At 39.0% G+C, this 24,732-nt stretch overlaps 1 protein-coding gene across 10 annotated transcripts in view; it reads left to right on the forward strand.

Annotated features, from left to right (window-relative positions):
* Celf1 (CUGBP Elav-like family member 1) overlaps positions 1–24,732 on the forward strand; it is a 76,878-nt gene that overhangs the window by 27,011 nt on the left and 25,135 nt on the right. For 8 of the 10 annotated variants that reach the window (XM_076929202.1, XM_076929200.1, XM_076929201.1 and 5 more), the window contains exon 2: positions 17,788–17,939. The exons of the other annotated variants lie outside the window; for them this stretch is intronic. In XM_076929202.1, the coding sequence (XP_076785317.1) occupies positions 17,869–17,939 (71 nt within the window). In that variant the 5' untranslated portion in view covers positions 17,788–17,868. The remainder of the gene's footprint in view (positions 1–17,787; positions 17,940–24,732) is intronic. 10 annotated transcript variants of the gene reach the window in all.

Consider the following 24,732-nt stretch of genomic DNA (forward strand, 5'->3'; position numbering starts at 1 on the left):
TGGGATACATGAGCCTATGTTTTGAAAAGAAAAGGGGCTAGCAAGATGAGGCAGTGGATAAAGGTGCTTGCTGCAGAAGCCTGGCACTAGGTTTGATCCCTGGAACCCATGTAAAGGTGGAAAGAGAGAACCAACTCCACAGAGTTGTCATCTACCTACACACACCTGCATAGCATGCTTCTTTTCCTCCCAGAGATAGTAAACATTTTTTAAGAAGGAAAATCAGTATTCACAAAGTTACCTGGTTAGCACCAGAACTGGAAATAGAGAATGCTGTTATGAGTAGTGGTAGGTTATAATAATAATCTATGACCATAGGTTTGTAGTAAATATGTTATGGAGTGGTGTTTGTTTGTTTGTATGGGGGATTGAATTTAGGGTCACATACACACTAGACGAGCACTTTGCCATTGAGCTACAATCTATGACACACACCCATGCTTTTATTCTTTTTTTTTTTTCATTGAGACATAACCTCAGATTCACTGTATAGTCACATGGCCTTCAACACCTGATCCCACGGCTACTTGTAATGGGATTCTATGTACCTGAGTTTGTGGATATTGGGGATTAAACTCAGGGCTTTGCATATGCTACTTAAGCATCCTACCAACTGAGCTATATCTTCAGCCCTTTCCTTCTTTAACCCCCACCCCCACCCCATCTGTACTATATAAATCTCTTGAGAGGTCATGGAATGAATGGAAGGACCAGCAAGCTTTTGCCTGGTCCAAAACCATGAATTTTGTCAGGATAACAGGAATCTGTTCACAAGAAGGGATACTAAGAGTTTGTAGTTGACCATGTAATTGCCATCCAGAATAACAAAAATATCATTCTATCTGAGACATTATAAACAAATACCACAAAGAATGAATTTAGACAAGTAAATAATCAGTTTTTTTTTTTTAAACAATAAGAGCAAAATCCCAAACAGCCAGATGTGGTTGCACATGACTGATTTCACCACTTGGGGGGCTGAGGCAGCAAGTTCTTGAGTTAAGAGGCCAGCCTGGAGTAAATACCAAGTTTCAGGCCAGTCTGGATTGTGTAGCATAACCCTGTCTCAGATAAATACAAAACAGAGCCCACTTTTGTGAAATTAAAAAAAAATTTTTTTTAAAAATTTTACATGCAGTGGTGTTACCTGCCTGTTTGTCTGTATAAGGATATCAGATCCCTTGGAACTGGAGTTAGAAGCAGTTCTGAGCTGCCACGTGGGTGCTTGGAATTGAACCTGAGTCCTGGAATAGAAGCCAATGCACTTGACCACTGAGCCATCTCTCTAGCCTTAGACTTTTGTTTTTGTTTCTCAAGACAGGGCTTCTCTGGCTGTTCTAGAATTTACTCTGTAGACCAGGCTTGCCTTGAACTCAGAGATTTGCCTGTCTCTGCCTCCCAAGTGCTGGAATTAAAGGTATGCAAATGTGCCACCCCTCCTGGTGAAATATTTGAAGTTCTGAATTAAAGATTGCACTTTCCCTTGGATGTATGTGATTTTTTTTTTGGTTTGTTTGTTTTTAATGCAAGTCATAGATTATTAGCATATTCATAACAACTTAAGGCAGAGAACAGGCCCTTTTTTTTTTTAGTATGGTTTCCTTAGTTCTAAAATTGTGGACTTTAAAAAATGTGTCCTGTCTCTCTCTCCACTTCATCTCTTTGAATGTATATCACATGTATGAGTGCCTGTGGAGACCAGAAGAGGGCATCAGAGTCCCCAGTGTAGTTACAAGCTATTATGAGCCACCTAGGATGTGTGTGTTGGAACCAACTCAGGTCCTCTAAAAATATCCCAAGGTCACTTAATCATAACCATCTCTCCAGCCCCTGGGTTCTCTTTTTTTATTGACAGAGCTCCTGTTTTCTAAGGAACTTGTTTTGTGAAAATGAAATCACTGACAACTTTAATTTTGTAAAACAGTCAAGATATTTTAAGGGGTGATTTGAAGGAGGTGTTGCAAATGCTATAAGTGAGTGTTTAAATGTGAGAAGCTCTTTTAGAACACAATTGGAAAGTGATGAAAGCATGATAATTGAATGTACTTTTCAAATGGCAATAATGTGGAAGGATACTTAGAATGTGTTTTGATTGTTCGTCCCAGGAATTCCCTACTTACTGATTAATGAAAGCAGAGTTGTACTTTTTTTCCTCTTGTTGCTGTTGTTGGGTCTTTTCCTTATAGCCTAGCATATCTGGGCACTCACTGTTAGCCCACCTAGACTGGCTCTTAAACTCTCAATTTTCCTGCCTCATCCTACTGGATACTGAAGATTACAGGTATGAACCACAAGAGGAAGTGGGACATTGTAAACAAATACCATAAATTGGGTAAGAGAAACAGGGGCTTTATTTACTTGGACTTTATTGGAATGGGCCAAAACAGAAAGACTGAATGAAGTTTTCTGCTTCTCAGCAAAACAGGACAACCATCCTTAGATAAGACCATATGGGAGCACCCTGCTTGAGTGCCCGTGTTTGGGAGGGAGATGGGAGCAGATGGTACTGGCAGGTTTCTTGGCTGCTTGCTTGGTCAGGGTTTTGGAGATGGTAGAAGTTTTATGGTAGGTTCTGTGAAAGAGTGGGTATGTGTTGTTTACTGTGTACATGCCTGCCTAAAAGGTGAATGAGCAAGCACAGGGAGAAGATACTGTTTTGTTGGGTAGTATGGGAGTAAGGGGAAGGAAAAAACAGGATGATAAAGCCTATAATTGAGATTAGGGAGACTAAAGCAAGATGCAGTGTGAGAAACAGGATTCACGGCCTTTTACAGTCTCTAGAACTGCAAGCACCGTATTTCTGTACTGTGGGCTTCTTTGTTTATTTGTGTAGACCTAGAGCTGCTTTGATTTCTTTTTGAGGGAGGAGGACAAGAGCTGTACTTACAGAAGTTGCTTTTTACACACTATCCTACCCAGTTCTTTGCCTTCCTTACTGGGATTCAGCCAATGCTGTACTTGCTTTTGCAGGAAAGACTGATTGAAGAAAATGTACATGTAGATATACAGCTGAGTGATTGAAAATAGCTCCAAACTCTTTTTTTTTTTTTTTTTTTTTTTTTTTTTGTTTTTTCGAGACAGGGTTTCTCTGTGTAGTCCTGGCTGTCCTGGAACTCACTCTGTAGACCAGGCTAGCCTTGAACTCAGAAATCCGCCTGCCTCTGCCTCCCAAGTGCTAGGATTAAAGGTGTGCGCCACCACTGCCCGGCCAAACTCTTAAAATAGGCAAGACATAAGGCTTATAGTTCAGGTTGCCTGAGTGTCAGGTAAGTTGCTAGAATAATTTCAGTTAGCGCCATGCAGTTGTCCAGTTCATATGTGATACAGTGCTGGTTTAGTGAACAGTGGCTGTTTTTAGGCAAAGCAAGAAAAAAGGTACAAGACCAAATTGTTTGCAGCACTACATAAGTTGGGATGTTTATGTTATACTTTATAGTTTCAGTTTTTAAACATTGGGGGTGGGGCTGGAGAGATGGCTCAGCGATTAAGAGCACTGACTGCTCTTCCAGAGGTCCTGAGTTCAATTCCCAGCAACCACATGGTGGCTCACAACCACCTGTAATGGGATCTGATGCAATAGTGTACTCATATACATAAAATAAATAAATAAATAAATCTTTTAAAAAACATTTACTGTGTGTGTGCCTGTGCATGCTTGTGAGAGAGAGGGTGTGTGTGTGTGTGTGTGTGTGTGTGTGTGTGTGTGCGCGTGCTGTAGTGTAAGCCAGAGGACAGCTTGAAAGAGCTATTTCTTTCTATGTGTTTCAGGATCAAACCCAGATTATCATACTTGGTGGCAAGTACCTTTACATGCTGAGCAGCCAGCCATCTTGCTAACAGTATGCTTCATGGAATCTTTTAAAATTTTTCTGTAGGTGCTAGGGTACTGGTAGCATTCTTTACTCTCAACAGTTGGGAGGCAAAGACAAGCATATCTCTATGAGAACAAGGCAGGACAGGCTAGGATTACCTAGAGAGACCTTGTCTACACACACACACACACACACACACACACACACACACACACAATCTGTTGACTGTATGATACAAGTCATATATGTCTACTTATAAACAATTCAACCAGTAGTCTACTTCTACAACTATTTTATCTTTCCATAGATTTTGTTTTTATTCAAGCCATGGCTAATCCTTTTCCATGATATAAATAGATCCTGATCACCTTTTTTTTTATAGCTCTAGAATGTTGTGTTTTGTGGTTATACTACAATTTATTTAATCAGACTTCAGTTAACCATGGTTCTTTAAGTTTTGCTGTTGTAGACAGTTTTCTTTTGAATGCTCCTATCCATACTTTGCACATATCAGATACAAGTTTATTTGCAGACTATTTTTCAAGAATCAGAACTTCTGGATTCAAAAGCATATCTAGCTATTGGTATTAACCAGATACTTTGAAAATTCCTTTTTGTAGTTTACAGATGATAGTATTCATTAAGGATATTATCAGTAGGTGGGCTAGCCAGATGGTTCAGTGGGTAAGATCACTAGCTGCAATTTTGACAACCTGAACTTGATGATGGGAACATGGATGTGCACTAAATAATAATTGCAAAAGTGTCTTAAGTGAAGGATTATTAGGAGAGAAGGTTAATGTGGTAGCAGCCAAAAGCTATCAGTAAGAATAGGACTTGAAAGTATTTGGGAAATTGAAATTTTTTTTCTTGGGGCTGGAGAGATGGCTCAGCAGTTAAGAGCACTGGCTGCTTTTCCAGACAAAGGTCCTGAGTTCAATTCCCAGCAACCACATGGTGGCTCACAACCATCTGTAATGGGATCTGTTGCCCTAATGTTTGTTTACTGAAGACTTTAAGGAAGTAAATCAGACATTGTGATGCACGCCTTTAATCCCAGCACTGGGAGGCCAGAGGCAGGCTGATCTCTGAGTTTGAGGCCAGCCTGATCTACAGGCAGAGCAAACTGTAGCATAGCCAGGGCCACACAGGGTAACCATCTCAAAAAAAAAAAAGGAACCAAACAGACAAACAAAAGTAAAAGCAGAGACATACACGGTGGTTCACACATGTAATCCCAGCATGTGGTAATCAGAGGGAGGAGGATTGACCCAAATTCAAGGCCAGCCAAGATTACATAGCAAATCCCATTTCCTGTCTATTCTCCCCACCCCCAAAACCAAACCTGATGTGGTAGTATATACCTGCAAGTCCTTGAGATGGGTGGGTTGCTATAAATTCAAAAAAGAGTGAGAATGTTCTTTTTATTTATTTTATATATGTGACTACACTGTTGCTGTCTTCAGAGACACCAGAAGAGGATATCGGATCCCCTTAGGGATGATTGTGAGCCACCATGATATCATGTCAAATAAATAAACAAATAAAATACGTCAAGTTCAAGCAATATCTTGTCAAATAAGTAAATAAACGCAAAAGAAGAAATTATCTGACCATATTCAAAAGTAATTAAAAAGCCATTTTCAGGAAGTTGTGTATGATAATTCCTTAGAGACATCAGGATTACAAGGTAACTTTGAAAGCAACTTTGACAGTGTTTTGAAAAAATAATTCTAGCCAGGTGGTAGTAGTCCCAGCACTGGGGAGGCAGAGGCAAGCTGAGCTCTGTGAGTTTGGGGCCAGCATGGTTTACAAAGTGAGCTCCAGGACAGCCAGGGCTATTACAGAGAAACCCTGTCTTGAAACACCCCTTCCCCCCCACCAAAAGAAAAAAATTATCCATATTCTGTCATGTTCTACATGGCACGAACATATGGTGCAGTCCTGATGAGCTCCACAAGTGGGCGGAAATCAAAATGCATCAGAGAGAAGAGCAGCATTGACTCACTGGATTTGGCCTTCTTGTAGGACAGTGAAATAAAGAGGAATTGGTAGTCTTAGAACATGTCAGGATATTGTGGAAATATACTAATGTTAGTCTTTGTTTTTAGATTAAAACTTGTGTGTCATAAGAATCTCTCTGTAGAGCCTTCCCTTCTCCAAAACTTGGAACACTGAATCTGGACTAGATGATGTGCAACAGCCTTCATTCTGCCTAGGAAGAGGGTACCTTGGCTTAGAGACACTGTATGCAAATTGACTGCATCCCACATTTGCTCTTACCCAGTACTGAGAGTGCTGCTGTGAGACAGATACAAGAAGCAGCATAGAAAAATGCTATTTCTTTCCCTTTTCCCTTAGTGCCCCTCCACTCCATAAGGAGTTGTATAGGGGAGAAAAAGACTACTTAATGGGACTTGACAATTAATTTGATGATTATTGAAGATAGGAAAAGATTTAAATTTTTTTTCTTTAAGTGTAAATGATGTGTATGAGTTCAAGTGTAAATGTTGTCAGAGGACAACTTTTGGGGGTCAGCTCTCACCATCGATCTTGTTGAGGCAGGGTCTCTTGTACTCCAGGCTTGTCAGCACACAGCCTGTGGGAGCAGTTCGCCTTGGTGATTTTCTTGGCCATCTGCCTCACTGGCTTTTCTTACCTGGGTTCCAGTGGTAAAACTTATATTGGTAGGGTTGCATGACTAGTGCTTTTTACGAGTGTGTGTGTGTGTGTGTGTGTGTGTGTGTGTGTATGTGTGTCTGTCTGTGCACAAGTGGATGCATGTGCCCACGGAGAACAAAAAAGGAAAGTGCTTTTTGCAAGTCTTTCTTTTCTATTATTCCTTTCTTCCACTTAAAAATTGGTACAACGACTTGATTGTATTTGGTCTCTTTTGTGATACAGTTTAAGTTTCTTTATAGATAAAACAAACATATATATATATAGTCTTTATTTCGAGAGTATGAATGTTTTGTCTGTTTCTATGTGTGCTATTTTTGTACTTAATGCCTTTGGAGGCCAGAAGATGGCACCCTGTCCCTGGGAACAGTAATTTTGGAGGATTGGGAGCTACCACGTGGGTACTGGGAACTGAACCTGGGTTCTCTGCTCTTACCCACTGAGACCTCTCTCCAAGTATACATTGCTCCTGCCCTTAAACTTGCTATGTAGACCAGGCTGATTTGGAACTCGGAGATCTACCCATCTCTGCCCATCTAGTGCTGGTGAGCCATCACTCCTGGCTCTATTTACACATTTATTTATTCCCAGCAGGTGTGGCAGTCAAAGGATAACTTGTAGGACCCTTATCTCTCTGGATAGTCAACTCAAGTCTGTGGTTGGGGGAAGACTCCTTTACCTTCTGAGGTATCTTGGTGGTCCCCCTTTATCATGTTTTTTTTTTTTTAGTTTTTGGTTCTGTTTTTTTGATTGGTTGTGTTATTGTTGTTTGTGAAAAAGATTTTATTTAGCATTACAAGCAAAGAAATTATCCTTTTCTTTCCCCTACCCCCGATATTTACAGGACCACTAACAGGAAGTGATCTTGGTGACTACTAGTCACCAAGTAAAGTTATTTCCCAAGTGAATGCACAAAAGCCTTGTTGCTCAGGCTAGCCTTGAATTGTAGGTCTCAAGTTTTCCAAAGCTGAGATTATACGAATGTACTATTTTGCTTAGCTTTGATTTCTCATAAGAGAAAAAGAAAAAACAAATTCTCCCTTCACAATCAAAAGTCACTTGACAGGAACTTGGGGCAGTCCTAATATGCACAGACAAGCAGCTCAATTCCAGATGCTTGTGAGCCACTATGTAGGTGCCGGGAACTGAACCCAGGTCTTCTGCAAGAGCATCAAATGCTCTTAACTATGGAGCCAGCTCTCCAGCCCTCAGGATTATTTTGTTTTTGTTTGTTTTGTTTTGTTTTAAAATGTAGTACTGGCTGTCCTGGAACTCATTATGTTGACAAGCCTGCTTCAAACTCAAGAGATCTTCCTGCCTCTGGGATTAAAGGCATGTGTCATCACACCACTCACAGTTATAGCTTGAAGAGGCTCTTGCACCAGTTGTATCTTTCAAAACTTACAGTTTTGTCTTAGAAAAATGAGACTTAGTGTGCTGATATGCCAGTGAATTCTTTCCTGGAAGATTGAAGACCACCATAGCGATGTATCTTATTCCATAAAGCAAGATCATGTCTCAAGGAAGAAAAAATGAGAGGGAAGGGGAGAGGAGAGAGAGGATATGAATTGGTCAGACTCAAATTTTATGGCCCTTTAAATAAGTACTTTTGGTGGTTTATATGCACAAGCTTACTGGAAGACAGGTTTTTGTTGGTGTTGCATGTTGCTGGTGATTGAACCTGTTCATTTTAACCTAGGTTTGCACCTAAGACTGAGCTAAATCTCTTGCCTGGTGCCCAGAGAGAGTTTAACCTGAAGCAGCCTTTTATCTAGAAGGCCACTTTTGTATATATTGCTTGGATTCCTGTGATCTTGAAGGAATTACTTTGTCTTTGTGCCTTTACACAATCAAAAAGTAGAGGTAGAATAAGTGTAAGATTGAAATACAGAGCTTCCAAAATAGGGGGCTGGTGATATGGCTCAGCCATTAAGAGCACTGGCTGTTCTTCTAGGGATTATGAGTTCAATTCCCAGCAACCAAATGGTGGCTAACAACCATCTGTAATTGGATCCAATGCCCTCTTCTGGTCTCAGCGACAACATGCTCATATATACATAAATCTTTAAAAAAAAGCTTCCAGATAGAAGTGGGCTCTAAATTGTTAATTATAGTTATTACTGTTTTGGAAATGATTGGAAAGTTCTCCAGATTTTTCATTATTGGGGTTTGCAAACTTTAAGCACTATATTCTGTAATTATAGATTTATACCTATATAAATTCAAATCTAAATTCATACCTGCATATGTATTATCATTGATAATAATTTATGCTCAATGACACTAAAGGTAGAAATGGGTGCTACTAAAAAAAGCAGCTCATCTCTCTCTCTCTCTCTTTCCCCCCCCACCCCCCCCCCCCCCCCCAAGACAGGGTTTCTCTGTGTAGCCCTGGCTGTCCTGGCACTCACTCTGTAGACCAGGCTGGCTTCGAACTCAGAAATCTGCCTGCCTCTGCCTCCCAAGTGCTGGGATTAAAGGTGCACACCACCACCACCCGGCTAAAAAGCAGCTCATCTCAAGGGATGTAAAACTAGTAAATTTTTATTGTGAATGATCTATGCTAGTTTTCACAGTTTTCAGAAGACCTTGGGGATACGGGGAACAGACAGCTCACCTCCCTTATCTCTCCCTGTCTCAACATAGCCTCATTGTCATGTTTTTGAGTCAGTTTATTTTGAAGACTTCCAAACTGGATGCTCTTACATTCATTAGTTTCTTGTATTCTATCAGGAGCTATTCCCTCTACCCCCAACCCCCAATTTAAATAGTTTAAGTTGAGGGCTAGCCTGTGTTGCACAATGAGAGCCTGTTTCAAAAGAAAAGATTTTCAAGAAATTAATGAGGACATTTACTATTTGGAATCTTGCTAATGAGTCATGGGTTTAGACTGAGGTAGGTAAGTTAGTATTGTCATGCTACCAGCTCTTGTTGGCTCTGGAGTGTGTGATCCAGTGAATGTAAATGCTGATAACGGTAACTTAACCATTGACCATTTTCCTGGAAAAGACAGAGTTTGTCATTTACTAGAATACAGACATTTAGAGGAAAGTGAAAAATGTCAGAAAGAAAGGTGTTCGTTATCAGTCTACTAAGAAAGGCAAATAGGACCCTGAAAGATTCTCTACCTGTCAAGTGCAAGTTCTAAAACTTACTAGATCATCTTATTTTCAAAATAAGTTGGTATCTGTTTGTTTGTTTGTCTGTTTAACAAGTAGATTATGCTGTGGGTTACTCACAGTTTCCTTGGCCTTTATCCTTTGGCATCCTCCTTCGTGTTGGGTTTCATTTTATGACCCAGGCTTATGTAGTTCAGGCTGGCCTGAACTCTTGATCCTTCTGCCTCTACTTCCAGTGCTGAGTTTATAGGTATGTACTATTATACCTGGCTATTTCCCTTCTTTAAAGGTGGTAGATCAAAATCAGGAAGTCAAAACCTTTCAGTAAAATGCCTTCTAGTGTATGACACTAGCTCCTGTTGTTGCCTTGTAGGTAAAGGGCCCACTGTAGAAGACAGTTTTAATACTTTTTGTGAGGGTGCTTTAGTTCTCACTTGAACTACTCTTTGGAACAAGGCAGAGTGATGAAATACTTGTATTCTCAGCCATCAGGAGGTAGAGACATTTTAAGTCTGAGGGTTTATAGGTTATGGAGTGAGACTTTGTATCCAAAAGAAAAACAAAAAACAAAAACTCTACTTTGGTTGTCTTAATATCAGTTGGGGGAGGAATATCAGGAATTGAACCCTGAGTCCTCACACATACTAGGCAAGCACTTTGCTACTGGACTAAACCTCTGAGAAAGCCTGCCTGCTTTTAAGGAATTCATGGTTTTCTCTTGCTAGACAGGCTGTGTCTAATGCCATAAGGATTACTACAATCTCTGGGTCCTAGTATATGTCCCTCATACCTTCCTGTTTTAGCCTTAACAACCCCAAGCTTTTGCTCTTGGTGTCCTAGAAATTTCCTGACTAGCATGTAATCCGATAAGTCACATACCTATCATAATGTGGAAGAAGTGATGCTGTAAAAACTAGTCACATACAAGCCACGCATGATGCCTGGAATTACAGCATTTGGGAAGCTAGGCAGGATGTGGAGGTATCCTGGGCTACCTCATGAGTTCAGGACCAATCTGGAATATGGTATGAGACTCTGTCTTGAAAAAGTTAACATAGTTAGCACTGTATTCTAAAACTATTTCACTCAGTTCTTTACATCCCTGGAACATCACTAGCAATGTAAATTTAATTTAGTTCCCACTCTTCAGGTTCACTGCTACTCCTGAGTCCTCTCCAGGCATACCATCTCAAAGTTGGGACCTCCTATATTATACTTGCATTTCTTAAGAGAAACAGACATGCGGCTCTCACTTGCATCTGGAGTATCCATGAAGAGAAACTAGTGCAGACTATCTTCATAGCATCTAAAGTGTAAGAAAAGTTCCCACCTAGATAGCGTTAGTACTGTATAGAATTGAATGAAGTGTTGCGGATTTAGTAAAGGAAGCACCTTTCTTGTTAGTATCTTTTTCTTTCTTGTGTTAGGAGTTGAACTCAGGCTTTGTATATGCTGAGCCTAGTTCTCTACCTCTGAACTAAGTCCCGAGATCCCCTTTAATAATGTTTGTTGAGTCTGTCTCATTTTGTAGCTCAGGCTGGCCTTGAATTTAAGCCAGTCTTCCTACCAAATACTAGGATTATATGTTTGAGCCACCAGGTCCTTTTGATGGTATAGTACAGGTTTAAGTAAGTCTTTTTTTTTTAAGACAAGTTTTGTTTTGTTTGAGTTTGAGGCTAGCCTTAAAACTCAGAGACCTACCTATTCTGCCTCCCAAACGATGGAGTTAAGGTGTGTTCCATCATGCCTGGTTTTACAAGTTTTTTGTTGCTGCTTTACTGAGTTTTGCTTTTATAATTATTGGAAACATCTTTGCTTTATTGACTGTAAATTAATTTGATCGATATGAAAACACTCAGAGAACTCTGTTAATCTCAGCTATTTGGGAGGCTGAGGTATTGCAAGTAGTTGTAGGGCAGCCTGACTAACCTATTGAAACCTTATTCCATTTTTTTTTTTTTTTTTAAGAAGTTCAATGGAGAGCTTGACTAGCATGCATGATGGCTGGGGTCAGTCCCAATCACTGAAAAAAAAGTTGAAACAAACAAACTTGAGTACATGTTTTGTGCTAGTTAAGAAGAGTCTTTGTTTTCAGAGAAAAAGTAGTTCTAGGTCTAGCTTGCTCTTTGAAAATTCTTACACTTTTCAGATAGACATTGTCCTTGATGACTTTGAGCAGTACTCTGACTACAGCTAGACAAAAGTACAGCTGGGAGGAGTTATAAATGGAAGTTTGTAGGAACTGGGGCAGTACAGAATCAATCTCTACTTGTAAGATTGTTCAATAATGTTTAAAAATAAGGCAAATTGGTTTTGTGGTTCCTCTCTCTGCATTTACCTTCAATTACTTTCTCATCTTCTGATTATTTTGGTTTTAGTGGTTCACCACCACCCTAGGGCCACCAAGATATATTTACAAAGTCAGAAACTTGGCTGCCTTTAAAAAATTTATGCCCAACAGCCTACCTATTTATGGAATTTGCTTTTGGGGAAAATAATATTGTCCTGTCTATTCTTTAGCTTTTCTGTAGCCTCCTACCCCATATCAGGTGAGGGACTGGAGATATAGTTCAATTGACAGAAGGCATCCCCATCACCTCACCTAAACTACACTGGTTGGGCATGGTTTTAATTCTTAGTACTGGGGAGATGGAGGCAGGTGGGTCAGGAGTTCAAGGTCATTCTTTGCTATATAGTTTCCAGGCTTGTCTGGGATACAGAAGACCCTATCTCAAACACAAAAAGAAAACAACAACAATGATTATTCTGGTTAATGTTCTAATTACCTAACTGTACCAACTGAAATTCAACCTCCAAGACTTGTAATTTGTTGGAGATTTGGGGGCAGCAGCCATTTAGTTAGTACTTTAATTCTCCAACTTACAGTTAATGTTTTAAAATGACCTTTGAGCTTGGCAGTGATGGCACACACCTTCAGTCTCAGCACTCAAGAGGCAGAGGCAGGAGAATCTTTGAGTTTGAGGCTGCCTAGTCTACAGAGTGAATTCCAGGATAGCCAGGACTGCACCAGGAAACCCTGTCTCAAAAAACAAGGGAGGGAGGGAGGGAGGAAGGAAGGAAGAGGGAGGGAGGGAGAGAGGGAGAAGGAGGGAGGGAGGGAGGCGTGGACTAAGCACAGAGTAGGGTCTGTGTTAATCTTTTTATTCGGTGCTGATCAAGAATCAAGGATGAGGCCGGGAATAATTAAAAAACAGGGGAAAGAAACAAAACTTTATCATTTTCAGAATAAATTCTGGTTATTCTGCCTCTTCATATTTTCTCACTGAAAGTTTACCAGCTTGTACATCAAACGTTGATTCTTCATGCATTATTTTAGATTTGAGGCAGTTTTAAAAATATATTTCTTTTTATTTCACACACACTCCCCTGCAGAATTCCATTGTCTAATAATTCCTGTTAAAAACTCGGGCCTTTTGGTCTAAAGTAATTTTTTTCACATTTTTTTCAACAACAACAAAAACCAAGCAAAAGTCATTCTTTCATAATTTCGCAAAAAATAAAAGATGGTACAGAGGTTTAGTGCATTTTACACATGCAAGGTACTGGGTTGGAAGTTCTAGTAAAATCATTAATTATGTTAAAAGTACTCAATTTTTTTTTAAAAAAAATATTATGTGTGCATACACATACTCAGATCAGAAGAGGGCATTAGATTCCCTGGTTTTAGAGTTACAGGCAGTTAAGAGCTGCCAGACAGGGATTCTGGGAACCAATCTGCAGTCTCTTAAACCCCAGGGCCTTCTTTCCAGGCTCCAGAAGTACTCAATTTTTTAGATGGAAATTCTTTCTAGTCTGAATGTTTTAAGTTCAAAGTTTAAGCTCTTCTGACTGATTACTTTGAAGTGAACATCAATTGCTTCTTTTCTGTATTCCTTTGTCATCTAATGATTAGCAGATAGGGAAGCGACAGGTAAACACAATTCACTTAGTAGTCTGAGCCTATGGCTATTTTCTAAATATTTTCATTTTTAGCTTTCCATTTATGTGTGTGTGTGTGTGTGTGTGTGTGTGTGTGTGTGTGTGTGTGTGTGTATGTATGTATGTATGTAGTGGTTTTTAATGATGTAGGCTTTCTTTTTAGAATTCAGTGTCAGTCCATAATCTCTTCTGCTCTTATATAACCAAACTTCATGTTATTGCTCTTTCAAAGATAGATTATTGGTAAAATATGATCACCCATCCTTGTACTTCCCTTTTTAAATGTCAATTAAGACAGCTATTTGGACTTGTCTCTTAGGTATCTTTTTGCTCAGTAATGGGTTTTACTCTTAGAATTTTCTCCACTAATCTTGTTTTCCATTTTTATATTACATGTATTCATTGAGATAGTCTAAATGCAGGGTGTGCTATTCTCTAGAGTCTGCTTTCCTCATTTGTATTGTCCGATGCTTACTGATCTTACCACCCTACTCCCACCTCTTTCCCCTCTGCCCCCACCTCACCCCAAGACAGGGTTTCTCTGTGTAACAGCTCTGGTTGTTGTGGAACTCACTTTGAAGACTAGGCTGGGCTGGAACTCAGAAATCTGCCTGCCTCTGCCTCCGGAGTGCTGGGGTTAAAGGCGTGCTTCAGCACACCAAGCGCTTAATGTTGCTTCTTAATGTTATATTGAATGCTGCTTGTTCCAGCCATGTCAAAATCAGGCTTTGGATTGTTATCTTTAAAAAAGAGCTAGAAGGGCTGACATGGTTCAGGGAGGTCCTGAGTTCAATTCCCAGCAACCACATGGTGGCTCACAGTCATCTATAATGGGAGCCAATGCCCTCTTCTGGTGTGTCTGAAGACAGCAGCAGTGTACTCACATACATGAAATAAATAAATCTTTTAAAAAAAAAAAAAAAAAAAAAAAAGAGCTTAGAAGCCTAGTATTGTTGGTGCTTGCCTTTTATCCCAGCAATCCAGAGGCAGAGGCATGTGTATCTCTGAGTTTGAGGGCAGCCAGGGCCACACAGTGAAACCCAGTCTTGAAAAAAAAAAAAAACAAACAAAAGCTCTAGAAACCTGGACATGGTGGGATTCCTTGAATCCCAATATCCAGAGACAAGAGAAACCTGTCTCAAAAAAACAGGTTAAAAAATATTTAAGACAAAACAGACATATAAATAAGAAGCCAGGCTTGGTGGTGCACACCTTTAATGCCAGCACTAGGGAAGCAGAGGCAGTTGATCTGTGAGTTCAAAGCTAGCCTGATCTATAAAGTGAGTTCTAGGACAGCCTCTGTTACACAGAGAAACCCTGTCCTAAAAACAACAACAAAAGGAAATAAGATATATCCAGAATGAAAAGCATAGGAGGCAGAGGATAGGTTAACCCTCTTAACAGCAGACCCTGAGTCAAACCACTTCTGCCGCCCCTTGTCTCTAATAGGAGTATTAGAGATTGCAAAGATTGTTTTTTTCAATTAAGGATCATTTTCTGTGAACAACTGACTTTTCAGTTATTCATTTCCTTAACATCTGTATTTTAACATCCATAATTTTTACTATTGCTTGGGGTTATAAACTTTTAAAAACCTGAATTAATTAAAAATTATTTCTCTTTCTTTTCCCACAAGTTGATTGAATTTAATTACACTGAGCTAACTCTTGAGACCTGTCTAAAAGAGACACTCTTCTTCATGGAGTAGCATTTCCATATTTGAGGTTTTTGAAGCAGCAGTGCTTTGTAAATCATAAAATGGATTTTAATAGCAGTGTAATAAGCACAGAAATTGTAAGGCTTCCACACCCTGCTTTCTTTAAAAACTTATATTAAGCAGCTTTCAGAGGATTCTTTTGAATAAAAATTCTGTCTGGGGGGTTAAAAATCAAGTGTTTCTTAGCCCAGGGCTTCATGAAAGTGTCATGAGGCATACACACCCAGAGGCTCAGTCACATCTCCCATAGGAAGGACTCTTCCTTTTTGACAGATATTGTGATCCTGATGAAAGTGACATATATAGAGTTTCTTAGTTTTGATTTGGTTTTTGCTTTCTTTTGAGATGGGATTTCTTTGTATAACATTAACTGTTCTAGAACTAGCTCTGTACAGAGATCATGCCAGCCTCAAACTCATAGAATTTGTATGTTTTTAATGAATTATAGAAATATAGCAACAACAAGCAGGATTCCTGGAAACTTATTCTTCTTTAAATTAAGTCTTAAATTAAAAAGTAATTCAATCTTTGACTCATCAAGTTATTTCTTGGACCATATAACTTTAGGATGGCAAATAATACCAGGTCCAGTGATTGTAAGAAGCAGTACCAGCTAGGACTAGTACCTGCAATCTACAGGGTTGGTGAACTGAACTGTGTATTGTTTGTAGACTCTTCTCAGTTGAAATTTATTTATGCTTCACTTTTTAGTGGAATTGGAAGCGTGTTTTTGCTACTTCTATCTGCAAAGTTGATCTTCAGAGACCCTTGACAAAGTATAAAAACCATTCTGTTAAAATCTAGTATTATTGGAATGGTTATGTGTGATTTTGGAGAGAAAACCTAGCTACAACTTTTCCTAGGTCAGCGACTAACAGATCAGAACTACCTCATCATATGCTATTCTTCCTTCTATGGGTTAGAATTTGTGCATCTTTCAATTGTTTGTTTGAGACAGGGTTTCTTGTTATTTATTCCTAGCTGTCCTAGAATCTGCTATGCAGCAGAGGTTCACCTTGAACTGCCTTTACCTTCCAAGTGCTAGGATCATAGGCATGTAGCACCAGCCCATTTTATTTCTTTTATAAGCTGAATATAGCATTCTTCAAAGTTTCCTGTGTTGTGAACTGAGCTTGGGTGAAGTGAAATCTTTGAAGTAAGACAGCCCCAATGATAAAAATGGAAAGGAAGACTGAAATTTGAGGGCCCTCAGAGCTAAGATTTAGAATCATTGCCTAAATATTGAAATGCCACCATTTGTTGTTTAGGGGGACATGGAGCTAAATTGAGAAGGGAGCACACATCTGCCTTGGTTGCTAAGTATATCCATTTCGACAGCTCACGAATGCTGGGATTTTATTCTTGCTTTCATCCATCTTGGTTTCATCAACAGTGTTTTTACCCTTTGGCACCAGGGATTGAAGCCATGGTAGATAAGCCACCCTAATAGACATGGTAGATAAGACACCCTAATAGACAGGGTTTGGGTTTGTTTGTTTATTTATTTGTTTTGTTTTTATGATCACCCCTGGCTTTTTAAAATTTCATTAGAAAGGACAGTAGATGCTGGCATTAGTGGGGCACACCTTTAATCCCAGTACTTTCAGGGAAGAGGCAGGTGGATCTCGGAGTTTGAGGCTAGGCTAGTCTACAGAGCAAGTTCTAGGACAGTCGGGGTGGGGAGGGAGGCAGAATATTACTGTTACTTATACCATTACTGTTTCTTTTTAATTTCTAGTAAAATTCAGAAGGAGTAAACATATTTTGCCTGTGTACACCTAATGAGTGGTACTAAACCAGGGTTTTTAAAAGGCTTGCTGATGAGTGACTGATTTACACTTCATCTTCAGGAGTATTGAAACGAACAGGGCCAGTCTAGCAGAAGTCGTTGGTCAGTAACAGGGTTTAGATGGTTAGTTAGCTCCTCCAACAGCTTGCCTCTGGCCTGCTTCTCTTGATCTTACCGTTCCTTCTTTTGTGACTGTTCTGGGATTAATTTGGACCCTGTTTATTGTTATCTTCAACACATGGGAGACTAAGTTTAAGCCAAAGGCCGGCCAACAATTAGCTCTTTAAAATCGTTTTCACCACATGAGGTGAGGTGGGTTTTCTTGGTTGGTTAGTTGTTGTTGTTTTGTTTTGCCTATTTGCTTTTTCCTTCAGGTAATCTTAGCTCTGTGGGACCCTTAAATACTGATTTATAGGGAGAACTTTGAATGATGTGAAACAGGTTTGTGTTTCTTCTGCTTTGTTGGCTACACTATCTTCATGAATCTGACACACTATTTATCTGACAGTGCACTTAGTACTGCTTCGCCAGGGAAAATCACACAAAACAAGCTTGGTGCATCAGCACTTTCATTGTGTGCTGAGCTGAGCCTCCCTTCACATGGTCACATCCCCATTTTAGTCCAATACTCCCTTTCCCTGCCCCTTCCCCAGACCTGCTCTTTCTGTGGCACTTACTGCTGGTTTGTTTCCCTGAGCTCCGTTTCCACTTTGTGTTTTTTGTGGGGCCCAGGAAGCTAAAGCTGTGTGTATTTGTGGATCAGACAAGTGCAGCAAGTTATTATCATTGGCTTCTGAAGGGGAGAGTGAGGTGATGGCTGCGTTTAAGTTGGATTTCCTTCCAGAAATGATGGTGGATCATTGCTCTTTGAATTCCAGTCCTGTGTAAGTATTTTTGTTGTCTAATTTTTATCATAAGCAGAGGGAACTGGGCTATTATTATTATTATTATTATTATTATTATTATTATTATTATTTGGTGAAACCGGTCCCTTAAAAGAGACTTCTCTAGAAAGCCTACAAGTAATTTTTTAAATTAGTCTAATTCTTACAACTGCTAATTGCTTCCAGGATGAAACTAAGTTTTTTGCAAGAGGGTACACTTGCTATATGATAAGCAACATTAGTTCAAGGATACTGGCTCCCATCTCTTCAAACTGTATTTACTCATAGGATAGATTCCAAGGTGTTTTTAAAACTGGGTACGCAACAGTTAAATAATCCTTTGGGAATTAAGTATTTTGTTATTGTTTTTATTTTTTACTTACTTTTCTCTCCCCCCCCCCCTTTTTTTTTTTTTTTTTTTTTTTTTTTTTTTTTTTTTTTTTTTTTTAAGACAGGGTCTTGTGTAACCCAGGCTGGTCTGGAACTCTCTCTGTAGCAGAAGATGACCTTGAACTCCTGGTCCTTCTGTTTTTACTTCCTGGGTGCTGGGATTGCAGGCATGAGCCACGAAGCTCAGTTTTGCCAGGCATAGAACCCAGGGTTTTGTGTATATTAGGCAAACACTCTGTGATCCTCAGACCTGATTGCTATTTTTAGAGATAGGGTCTCCCTATATAGCTCGTTTTGCCTCATGATCCTCTGCCACAGCTGCAGAGGTGCTGTGTTTATATACATGTACCTCCATGCCCCACTAGTTTTTAACTATCATTCTTAAGCTCTTGTCACAGAGAAAACTGGTAGTTATATATGATGTTAGTATTACATACAGTGTATTTTGCATACATACAGTATGTTGTGAAGTATAATTCTGAACCTTAATTTTCTCCTCCTATCTTCTTGCTAATTAAAAATACAATGCAGCATGTAATTTCAATAATATCAGATTATCCTCATCATTTAAAGAGACAAGTCAGTAAAACAAAACTATATCACTTTTGATTGGCAGTTTGCTCAAATAAATTGTGGTTGCAAAAATGGAAGACCTTGCTAGTTAGCCAAAATATTAACCTGACCCTGAGTTCTGTACTTTGTAGAGAAGAATCCCATTTACAACCTCCATTTTCCATCAGACCGCAATTCTGTATTATTTCAGTTATCTTAATCAGTGTCCTTGGTTTTATCACTTTAACAAGTTCAAAATACCTTGAAACATCAAATAAATGCACCTTTATTGAAAACCAAGAATGTTAAGTGGGAGAACATTCCCTAGGTGTGAATCTTTGAAGTTTGGCCTCCCTGTTCAAATCACACAGGACAAGTGTGAATAATAGCAAATACTTTGTAAGATGGTTTTGAGAGCCTTGGAGTTAGCCATATTGCTCTTTTAAAAAAAAAAATGGTTTGTATGCCTTCTCTATAGTCCTCCAAAAAGTAATTTAAATGCACTTTTTAATGACAGTTCTTTACTACCAAATATTATTTTTAGCAATAGTTAAAAAGAATGATTTACAGTGTTACTATCAAGATTTAGCACACAAAGTGTGCCTGTATCTTAGAATATATAATAGCTAAAATTGGAGTTTGTGGCTCAGATTATCTTTGTGTTCTAGCACTTTCTTTCTGTGTTTTGCTGCTGCCTCTTGTTGAACCTCCTTGGCCTTTTCTTTTTGTGCTAGAAATTGGCTTACTGAGCAAACATGTTCTGAGCTATACTCCAGCTGTACAGCTCTTTCCTTTCTTTTTTCCATCCCTGTTTTCTTTATATAGGGTCTCATGTATCCCAGACTGGTCTCTTAAATTGATGTGACTGTCATTTGCTTCTACTTCCAATTTATACAAAGTTTACACTGGGGATCAAACTTGGGGTTTCTAAGCACTCTACCAACTGAACTACCAACCTCACTCAGCCCAGTTTTTTTTAATTGTTTAAGAGGTTGTACTAACCCACGATTCTATCTATGAAATCTATGACAGAACCACTGCATGAACATCACTGGGAATTTTAAAATCTGGGTTAATTTTTATGCTAAAGTAAGGTTCAACACTGTATTTTAAGTATAATATGTAGTTTTTAAATGTACATTAAAGTTTGAGATAAATGGATTTACTGTAGGTATTTTGAAGTAGCCAGAAGTTGTCATGTTTTATATCCAAAATCATTTGCATCTGTTTTTGTGGTCTGTTTTACCAAAGCCTTGTAAGGCTGACTGCTTTGGCTTCTGCCCCTATTCTACAGATGAGGAACTCAGTTGAGAGAGGTCATGACTTGCTTACTGAAGATAAATGATGTCACTCTTGAATCTAATACTCTTTTTTTAGAGGGAGGTAGCTAGACCAGATATTAGTGAGTAGCTCATACTTCCATGTCATTAGATCCAAGTGAATCACATGTTATGATAGAATGGAACTTATAAAAAAGGGTGGGGGGGCTAGGGGATGTATTAAACCCAGGACCTTCCTTGTACATGCTAGACAAGCACTCTACCTCTAACCCACATTCTACCTCAGCCTCAGGATTGAGTTCTTGAATTCTTCACTGAAGTTAAACTTCTTAACCAGAGGTTAAGTCAGTGATTTGTGACTAAAATTATTTTGTCTAGGAATGTGATTGATGAGTATATCATTTTTCAGTTTTTTTTGTTTTTTTTTTTTTTTTTTTTTTTTTTAAACAACACAGAAGTAATGAAAGAGTCCCAAAAGCTTCATGGAATCCAGATGCCCTGCTTCCTGTTCTCATGCTCATTATCTCCCTGCTTCTTCTTTGGTCATGGTGAACTCTTCTGGTAGCTCTTCTTTTTCTTTGCTTACTCTTCAAGATGCAGAGTTAAAAGGGTCAGAGCCCTAAGCCCCTGGCTCTCTCACTGTTAATATCCTTTCCTAGCTTCTATGTTTCTTGGGACTCTACTTTCTTTAAATGCTCTCACTCCCTTAACTTGATTCTAAATCTGTCTATTGGATATCTTTGTCTAATGGCTTCCTCACAGAAAAACAATTTCTCAAATTGTCTACATTAGAATCCATGACTCATAGTTTTTCTTCCTCACCTAGAGTTCCTAAATGTCCTCATCCTAGTGGACCAGGATTTAAAGGCGAAGATGGAAGTGACTTTATATAGAGTTCCCCTGGTTTCCATATTCTCCCCCACCTCAATTTATTTCTTCTAAATTATTCCTAGGATTTTTCTTTGACATAAATATGCATGCACACATTTGGAAGTGGAGTGTGCAGGGCCCACTTTGTAGTCCTGGTTGTCCTGGAACTCATTGTGTAGACACAGCTAGTCTTGAACTCACCAGGTACCTACTTACCTGTATGTCTCTGCCTCAGGAGTGCTGTTATTAAAGGCTTGCACCGCCATGCCTGACTCATTTTGTTTCTGTTTTTTGATACTAACAGCTATATAGCCCAAGTTGTCCTTAAGCTCATGATGCACTCACCTTTACTTGCCTGGTCCTGAGGTTACAGTTGTGCACAGTCCCAGACGGCTTGCTAGGTTTTGGGGTTTTGTTGTTGTTTGTTTGTTTTTTCATTTTTGTTTTTAGAAAAATCTGATCATTTTCTTAATTAAGATTTAGAATAGCAGAGAATGGTAGTATGTATCTGTAATTCTAGCAGTTGGAAGCTAGAAGTTAGAGAGAGAAACGGGAGTTCAGAATCATTCTCAGCAACATAGGGAGTTCAAAACCTGCCTGAGGTGTATGTGTGACTCTGTTTTAAAAGCAAAAGGAAGAAAAGAAAATTGAAATAAAATCCAAGCTCTTAGTGTATCACAGAAAATTCATCTTCTGAGTCTGTCTAACCTACCTCTTCATCTATCTAGATTCTTAATCGTTTCTCTTCCTCTCGTTTTGTTAATTTCTTTAACTCCCAAGTGCATTTTCTTTCTTTCTAATGTTCTCTCTTTTTTCTGTTCTCTGCCCTTTATCACTCTTAGGTGTTCAGTCCTGCATGCCACATGTCATTTCTCCTAGTTCATTTCAAATCCCTGGCCCACACCCCTTCTCCAAATCAGGTCTTGTCATTAGCCACATCTTTTACTTTTCTCATAAGGTAGCCTTGGCTGGCCTGGAACCCACAGAGGTCTGTGTGCCTCTTGCTTCGATAGTGCTGGGATTGAAGGTGTGCTTAGCCACCATACCAAGTAACAGAATTTTTATATTTGGTAAATAATTTGTTGAGTGTTTTCACTTGTTTAGTATTACTCTCCAAGGCAAATTGTTACTCAGTCTTTCATAGAACCACATAATGGTGATGTTGTTATTCTGACACCACAGTAAGAGCATGAGGCATTTTGTTTGTTTTTCTTTGTTTGGTTTTTTTTCTCTTTTTTTTTTTTTCTTTCTTTCTTTCTTTCTTTTTTTTTTCTTTTTTTCTTTTTTTTTTTTTTTTTTTTGAGGAGGTAGCTAGTAACAAGTCTCCCTTTATCCAAATTAAAATTATTTCCATACATCATATACATTTTCTGTCTTGTTCTCACAAGAAAACTACCTGGTCAATAGTACAGACTCCTTTCTCTGCACCCTTTAAATTTACATGCATTCTCTTTCTCCCTTCCTTTTCCATAGCACATACATAGTATAAACTGGGGGACTTATTGAAACTGGGAGGTAGCTAACTTTAGAATGTAATGTGAATTTATATTTGCTAAAACAGTAAATGGTTGGGTGTCTGGAGTTTTTTTTTTTCTATGTATATAATGAGCAAAGAGGAAATCAACTATTAATGACAGGTGAGTGACAAAATAATGAAAACTTCTGAAAATTATTGAAGGATTGTGTGTGTGTGTGTGTGTGTGTGTGTGTGTGTGTGTGTGTGCGCGCATACATTCACACAGGGTTGTACTTGGCTGTGCAAAACCTGTTTGAGTGTGTGTGGAGGCCAGAGATTGATGTCAACCTCATTCTTTGAAAGAGGGTCTCTTGCTGATTCTGAAGCTCACTGTTTGGGCTAAACTGACCAGTGAGCTCTGTCTGTCTGGGTTACAAAAGTGTTCTACTCTACCCAGCTCTTTACATGAGTATGGGTATCTGAACTCGGGTCTCCATGCCTGCACAACAAGCACGTTACTTACTGGGCCATTTCCTCCTCCTCTTCCTTCTCCTCTCTTCCTTTTCCTTCTCTTCTCTTCTTCCCCCCCCACCCCCCAATCATGCTAGGGATTGAATCTTGGTTTTTAGTATGCTAGATTCTACCTGGAGATATTAACCTACAGAGATATATTCTCATATTCATATCCTCTCTCTCTCTCTCTCTCTCTCTCTCTCTCTCTCTCTCTCTCTCTTACATATTGTGTAAAGGTTTAAAGAAATTAATTTGGAGTGTTCTCCTACATGTTTTTAGAAAAATCCTGCATGTAGATTCCAGGAATTGAACTTGAGTGCCCTGACTGGACAGCAAGTGCCTTAACCAACTCCCCACCCCCATGTTAAAAGGTTTTAATATGTTTCTTTATACATATATGTGTATAGGAACATTTGTGATGGGTGTTGGTTCACTCCTAACATATGAATTCTAGGGTTTGAACTCGGATTCGTGGCTGTTGCTTTTACCTACTGAGCCATCACATCCCACCAACCTTCTTTTAGAAATAATATTTAATCAAATTAATTAATGTTTTGTAGACAGGATCTCAGTGTAACTCTGACTAGCCTAGAATTCAATATAGAATTGTAGATATTCAATATAGAATATAGATTGGTCTGTTTCTGCTTTCCCCATCGTGTGCTAGGATTAGAGGCATAAGCACTCCATGCTTATGGAGGTCACAGGACAACCTGCAGGGGTGGTTCTCTCCTCAGCCATGTGTGCCCTGAGGAGCAAACACAGCAAGGAGCAAGCTGTCTGGTTTGGCAACAAGGGCCTTTATCCATTGAGCCGTATCATTGACTGGTCTCCCCCACCTTTTTTCTTTTTTTCCAGTCTCTTAAAAAAAAAAAAAAAAAAATTAGGGCTAGAGAAATGACTCAGTAGTTACTTTGCCTGTCTTCCAGAGGACTCAAGTTTAGTTCCCAGTACTTGTATCTGTTGGCTTCCTGAATCATCCATACATGTGAAACAGAAAATTCTTAATTTATGTATATAAATTAAAAAAAAAAAACAATTTTTCAAATTAGCACACATAATCATGGATTTTATTTTCAAATGTGTATAATTATGTTTTATTTGTCATACAATGCTTTTGTTATTTACAGTGTATACCATGTCTAACTGTGTGGACCTATATAAGTTAAGTGCCCGATAAATATTGGAAGCAGGAATGAGTCAGCGAGTGATTGGAGTTCATGATATCTACAGCATGTTCAGTCTGTCTGAAAAGTTGAACCATCTAAGTGGTGCTTTTCAAACTGGTGAACTACCTCATTCTTTACTCCATGGTAAAATATTGTAAAAAATATTTCCTTAAAAAATATTAGGTGTGGCCAATCAGTGGTCCCAGCACTTAGGAAACAGAGGCAAGAGGTTCTTTGTGAGTTTCAAGACAGCCAGGGCTATACAGAGAAATTCCATGCTGGGGGAGGGAGGTGTTAAAATAAATAAATAATGAGATGTAAGCTTGTTTTGTATTTGTCATTATTATTAGTTTTAATCCATAATTGCTAAATTTCAATTTCTGTGAATAGGGAACTTTCGAACTAAAAAGTTTGGAAGTTGGCGCTGGTCTTTGAGCCTTGGTTCACATAGCACTGACCTAGATAATTCTTAACAGATAGAGAGTTGGTATACAGAAAGGCAAAGGCTGCTTCACGAACGCGGTGGGCTTCAAAGTCTTTAAAGGCTTTAAAGCTGGTCCTGG

This window comes from Arvicanthis niloticus, chromosome 2 (genome assembly GCF_011762505.2).
Source record: "Arvicanthis niloticus isolate mArvNil1 chromosome 2, mArvNil1.pat.X, whole genome shotgun sequence".
Classification (NCBI taxonomy): Eukaryota; Metazoa; Chordata; class Mammalia; order Rodentia; family Muridae; genus Arvicanthis; species Arvicanthis niloticus.